We start from the raw sequence: 6,000 nt of genomic DNA, 5'->3' as shown, positions 1-6,000 counted from the left end.
CCACCAGGGTTCCTCTTGTTTCTCCTCTAACCTACGTGCGAAGCCAGTTGTCCCAAGTCTGTGTTCACCATCGGCCTCTTCGTGAGCTCAGGGATTCCCCCCGCCCCAGGATCCTGGATGTTCAGAGACTGGCCCCAGTGGGAACTCAGCAATCAGCGGCTGCAGTTGTGGGCGGCAGTTCTGCAGTCCACTGTGGAGGAAAGCTCAGGCATATGAGGCACAAGTTCCCACAGTGTCATCAGAACTGCTATCCTGGGGCTGAGGATTGGGAGAACCAATCCAAGCTTCACCCCTCCACCCCCTGGGGCCACCTCCCACCCTCCTCCTCGTTCACTCTCAGGTCAGGGACGCGGTGCAGAGAGACCAGGCCGGCAGGCTTTTTAAAATAACTGCATCCTTTAATGGCAGTAATACAATTACCGGATTAAGAGACCACAGGAGAAAGGGCAGGTGACGCGCTGGAAGACAGATATGGAGTACAAAAAAGGGTAGAATAGAGTCATGCGGCGATCATTGTAAAAATACAGTACGTTATATACATATTTGCACCATCAACTCTCAACTCTGAAATTGTATTTACACTTTTGTTACAATCCTGGTTAGAGAACAATTTTTCTTTAAAAGCTCCGGCTTGATGGCAAATGGGGATTATGGGTGAATTCATAGTCCCATGAGGTTCTCAGGCTAAATATGCTGGGAGAGGATTCCAGCTTCTAATTCATCCACAGATTTCGGTTTTTAAAAAAGTATTTTTCTTTTACAAAAGAAAAACCTCAAAGATGAGAAGGGGGTGGGGGGAAAAAAAAATCCAACGGAACACCACCACACTTGGTTCTTACTTGTCTTACAAACACCAAGGGCGGCAGCCTTCTCTTTCAAGGCCAACACTGGTGGCTGAAGGAAAAATTTCACTAATGATTGCTTAAAAAAACAAAAACAATAACAAAAAAAAGACGAAAAGACAAACCAAACCAACCTGATCATGGCGTGGTGACCTGGGCCCTCTCTGCCCACAGGCACCGCCTCCCACCGTTGCTTCTGGGCCCAAACCCCAAGAGTATTTGGGGGGCTTCTACAGGCACCTTGCTCGAGTCCACCGAGGGGGAGGGAGGGGATTCTCTGGCTGGGGGACCAGGCTTCCCCCGTCAGCAAGGAGCAGAGATGGGGCCTTGGGTGGGGCAGCAGATGAGGAGAGAAAGGCAGGAGGCAGATGAGCAAACACCTCACCACCTTGGGGCAGGGGGTGCAGGCCTTCTACCAGCCCCACCAAAGGCCAGGCCTGCCCTCAGCGGGGACCTGGGAGAGGCGCCCGGGCAGCCATCTCCACTCCAGTCCCAGCCGCAACTGGTGCAACCCCACTAGGGGGTAGAGGCCAGGCTCTGGTCTTCTCCTGGAGAGAGCCCAGCAGAGCCCCTGCCACCCTGGCTGCAGCCTGAAGTCTTCTTCTCAGGCCCCGTCCATGGAAGCAGCCACACATCCAACACGGTTTCAAGTCTCTGAACATGGCTTAGGACAGGAGAGCCACACACACCAACGCCACGTGCCCTACCAACAAGGTGCAAAAAGGGGGGCGGGGCAGAAATACTTGAAGACTCACCGGGCCTCCCCGGGTCAAGGGGGGTAGCGGCCACGCCACGGATCCGTGAGCTGTCTCCAGAGGGTGGGGAGGGGTCTGGGGCAGACAGTGCAGACACACTTGGTGCTAAGAGGGGCGTGGCCGCAACGGGACAGGTAATACTGACACACAGAGCAGGGATCCCCAAGGCTGCCCCACAAGGCAGCTCTTCTGGGGAGGCTCCCTGACACTGGCCCCTGCGTCTCCGTGTCCGCCGCTCACCCTGGGGCCTCCGGACCCAAGGTGGGGTGTCAGCTTTTAAAGATGAACCCTGGACGGAGGTGGCTGGGAGGGCCCCGCAGACGAATCCAGGTGAGAGACACCAGAGGCAGAGGACTTCGGCCTCCCAGCCACAGGGAACTGTCGAGGGCTTTTCTTTCTCTTTTGGATGGTTTTTGACTTTCGCCATCTCCTGGGGTGGTGCACCACCACCCACACGTTATGGGGGGGCAGTGTACGCTTGCATTCTAGAAAGGCCTGGGTCCTGCTCCACTGTCTCAGTTCCAGCTCTCTTCACTGGTATCACACAGGACGAATGGCCTTCCGGTGCCTTCTTGATTGCCCACTGCTCCCTCTGTCCTGAGAGTTAGGGTAGGCAGGAATTTTCGGCAAGCAGAACAGGGAGGAGGGACCAAGCTTTGCCGAGAAACCCCAGTGGACCCCCAGCAACAGGAGTGGGGCCGGGGACCAGAGGACCCGAGGCCACAGTTCACGTGTGCAGGGACGTGTTCTCGGCAGGAGCCCAGAAGCCCGCAGCACTGACCAGAACTAAAGGTGGTTATATACAATTCATGTTTCAAAGAAAGTACTACTTAAAAAAGAAGGTAAAGGAAAAAAAAAGAAATGACACCCAGGCCCCCTGGCTCCTCACCAAGTCCGCGACTCTGCCTGCTGCACTGCATCATGACCTGGAGGGAGCGTGCACTTGGGCTAACACTACTGGCAGAAAGGAGAGGCGGTGGGGTCAAAACCTTTAAAAACATCCTTGAGGGACCCTGTGTCCTGATCGCCCTCACGGGCCGGGCTATTGCCGGCAAACGGGCTTCCAGAGCCTGGCTTGGGTGCCTGCTTCACGGTCCCGAAGAGGGTTGGCACGGGCAGGTTGTGAACCCCAGGCTGGGGCGGGGCGCCCTCCGGCGGCGGGGTCGGTGCTACGGTGGTGGTGGGGGTCGCAGCAGCCTTGGGCCGGGGCCGGTTGTAGCTGTTGTATCTGTCTGTGGCTGTGCCCCCGTCCGTGCTGGCCTTCGCCACTTCGGGCTGTTCCAGGGCAGACTTGCGGACAAAGGGAGGCTCCTTGGCCTTAGCAGTGGAGGTACCCTTGCCATTGCCCTCGGGGCCCTTGGGCTGGGCACCCCCATCAGCAGCTGGGTCTGCGACAGCCTTGCCCCCTGTGTGTGGAGTCCTTGGGTCATAGAGACTGATACCGCTCAGCACACTGCTCTGCCCACTGCCACTGCCCTGGCCCAGCCCGCCAGCTGCCAGCACGCGTGGGTCATACGGAGCAATGGCTGGGGGTGAAGACTCGCCAGTGGGGCTGCCAGCCGGTGCAGGCACCTCAGCAGGGCCAGGCTTGGCTGCCCGGGAGGCGGCTGCAGGGTCAGACGGCTTCTGGAGCCGGGGGTCAGTGGGGGCCTTGCGCACCCGGGGGTCACTGGGCTTGTCGCTTGGGCTGGGGGCCGTGGTGGGGCCAGTGGCACTGACAGTCTTGAGGATGCGAGAGAGCAGCTCAAAGTCAGGCAGGCTGGAGCCTGACGTGCCAGGCTCCGTAGGGGCACCTGGGCGCTGCCGGGGGTTGGGGGGTGCCGCGGCGCAGGGGCGGTGCAGCCGGGGGTCCAGGGCAGGCATGGACTGCAAGGCTGCAGGCACGGGCGGCACCGCGTCCTGCTTGGGGACGGGCAGGGGGATCAGGTCCTCAGGGTTCCAGAGCACAGTGCGGGCAAAGCTCGGCCGGCTCAGGGTGACGTCCTTCTTGATGTGGCTGAACTGCTGTAGTTGCGAGCGCGGGTCCCTCAGCGGGTGTCCAGGCAGCGGGTCCAGGGGTATGTTCACTGCCTTTTCCCGCAGGGCCCGCTCTCCTTCTTCCTCCTCAGCGGGGGGCAGCCCGGTCCCCTTGGCGCTGCCAGGGCCTGAGGGGCTGGTGTGGAGGCCGCTGTCAGGCTTGGGGGCAGGCAGTGAGCGGGCTAGCCGGGGGTCGGAGGGCCCTGCATCCCCGGGCCCTGGACCACTGGAGGTCTCGGCGTGGCGGATGAGTCTGGGGTCTCGGCTGAGGCGGGGGTCTGCCAGCCGGCCACCTGTGGCATGTCCCTTCTGGAGGCGGGGGTCCCCTAGCCCGCTGCCGCTCAGCTCCCCGACTGAGACCTGGGGTCGGTTGGATGTTTGCTGCCGCAGGCTCTTGAGAATGGACTTAACGCTGCTCCCGCCCTCGTCCTCATCACTCGAGTACCAGTTTCCAGTGTCGCCTGAGAAAAATCAGAAATGAGCGGTCAAGGGTGGGTGGCCACTCCTCCATACCAGCGCTCTGGGACCCACAGGCCACGCACAGGCAAGTGGCTCCTCCACCTCTTCCCTCACAGCCTCAGTTTCTCCTGAGAACCGCCGCCCCTTGCAGGCTGCCCTGAAAGATCCAGGGAGGGCGGAGCACAGATCGCTGGCTAACGTTTACGGATTATCGGCACTGTTCTCTGTTCCTCATGACACCCCAGGAGACAGCACTACGATCACACCCATCAGACAGAAGAGAAAACAGAGGCATAGTACAGCCGCGTCGGGGTACTCCCAGCCCAGGGCTCTGCTGCCTGCTGCTCAAACCCTGGCGGGTGCTCCCACCACCACCACCACCACCAGTTCTGGGTGTCTGGCCCACTAAGTGAGCAGGTTGGGAGCTCACACACTGGGCCCCAGCCCCTCACCATCTCCATGTCCCAGGGAAGGGCAGGTAGGTCTGTGACCCATCACAGCTAATAAGAGTGGGCAGTCTGCTGACTAGGGGGAGACCAGCACAAGTCCCACCTTCAAGGCAGGTGAGACCTGGGCCACCAGGAAGAGGACTGCCTGCTCCTGCTGTCCCACTCTGGTCAGGAGGGCCCCAACATATGTCCCGCCCCACCTGGGGAGGAGGCCCCAGGTTGAGTGAGTGGGCAGCTGGTGTGACTGTGATCACCTCTGGCTCACGTAAGCGAGCACCTCTGTCTGCTTCCTGAGACCTGGTTTGGGAGAGGGGACCGTGAGGGACTCCCTAAAGCCTGCTCTGCAAGGACGCGGGTAGTGAGTCCTGGCGGCTGCTGTCTCTGCTGTCTCAGGGAAACCAGCCCACCCCCCTCCTCAATGAGATCAGAACTCCCCAGCCCAAACACTGACTTCCCAGTTCCCCCCATCTGATTTCCTCAGCACATGCTGTACTCCAGCTGTGTGCTCTGGGAAGGGGTCCTCCCTGGCCACAGGTTCCTTTCCGACATGACACCCCCCAACCCAGGTGTTATCTGGGAGGCCTGCCCCGGGGAGGAAACATGCCTTCCTCATTCTCCCGGTCCTGCTTGCTGCTCTCGGCCAGCCTCCTCGCTCTCTCCTCCTCCTCCTGCTGCTTCTGCTGGATCCGCAGGTACAGGGCCCGCTGGGCCGAGGGCAGGAAGTCGGGGACACCGGCGCCCGGCTTCGGCCGGCCTGGAGGCCCGCCCTCAGAGAAGCTGTCAGGCTCCAGAGGGAGCTCGGGGAAGAGGTGCTCCCCAGGTCCCCCCGCCAGCTCTTCGCAGGGCCCGTAGTCCTCTGTGGCGGGAAGAACCGGGGATTCACGTCGGGCAGGGTCCAGAGCGCTGCCTCCAACCCACCCTCGCCCTTAGCTCAAACACTCAACCGCTGATGCAGTAGGGCAAGAAGGCACAGCCGGTCCTGCCTGCCACTCCCGAGGGCCGCCAGACCAGGGCCCCACGTGGGCAATGGAGCAGCCAGCTGAGGTGTCCCTGCCCCCACGGTACAGCCATTAACAATGAGGTTCACAGAAAGATTTTGGGGACGTGGGCAGATGTAGATGAAGTGGAAAAAGGACGGAACGTTGTATGTATGTTTGTAAGAGGCACAGAAGAGACTTCCAAAAGACAAACGTAAAACAGGCCCCCTGGGAATGGGAGAGAGGAGTGGATAGATGGTCCCCTTTTTACACTACGAGCTGCTGGTTTGTTTTAATCATTTGTGGTGAGCATTGATTTCATGCTGTCTTTTCATAACCAATCAAGAAAAAACACATTACCTCACAAATGAGCTCTTACCATGAGCTTAGCCACGCTCACAGCCAAAAGCCAGCAAGACTAAAATGAAACACACCAAAACGTTGTTGTGGCCACATGTCAACCCAGAGGCTCGTGGAAAACTCCTCCTTCTCCTTTCTCATG

The 6,000-nt window shown here is 59.7% G+C and overlaps 1 protein-coding gene across 7 annotated transcripts in view; it reads right to left on the bottom strand.

Moving 5' to 3' along the window:
- Window positions 1-380: 380 nt before the first annotated feature.
- Window positions 381-6,000, bottom strand: part of ZC3H4 (zinc finger CCCH-type containing 4) — a 47,266-nt gene continuing 41,646 nt past the window's right edge. For all 7 annotated transcript variants that reach the window (XM_049900654.1, XM_049900653.1, XM_049900655.1 and 4 more), the window contains 2 exons: window positions 5,126-5,377; window positions 381-4,074 (listed from right to left, as the gene is read on the bottom strand). In XM_049900654.1, the coding sequence (XP_049756611.1) occupies window positions 2,552-4,074; window positions 5,126-5,377 (1,775 nt within the window). In that variant the 3' untranslated portion in view covers window positions 381-2,551. The remainder of the gene's footprint in view (window positions 4,075-5,125; window positions 5,378-6,000) is intronic.

The sequence above is a fragment of the Elephas maximus genome, chromosome 11 (assembly GCF_024166365.1).
Source record: "Elephas maximus indicus isolate mEleMax1 chromosome 11, mEleMax1 primary haplotype, whole genome shotgun sequence".
NCBI lineage: Eukaryota > Metazoa > Chordata > Mammalia > Proboscidea > Elephantidae > Elephas > Elephas maximus.
The sequence above is the reverse complement of the archived record's forward strand: the minus strand, read 5'-3'. Positions and strand labels throughout refer to the sequence as shown.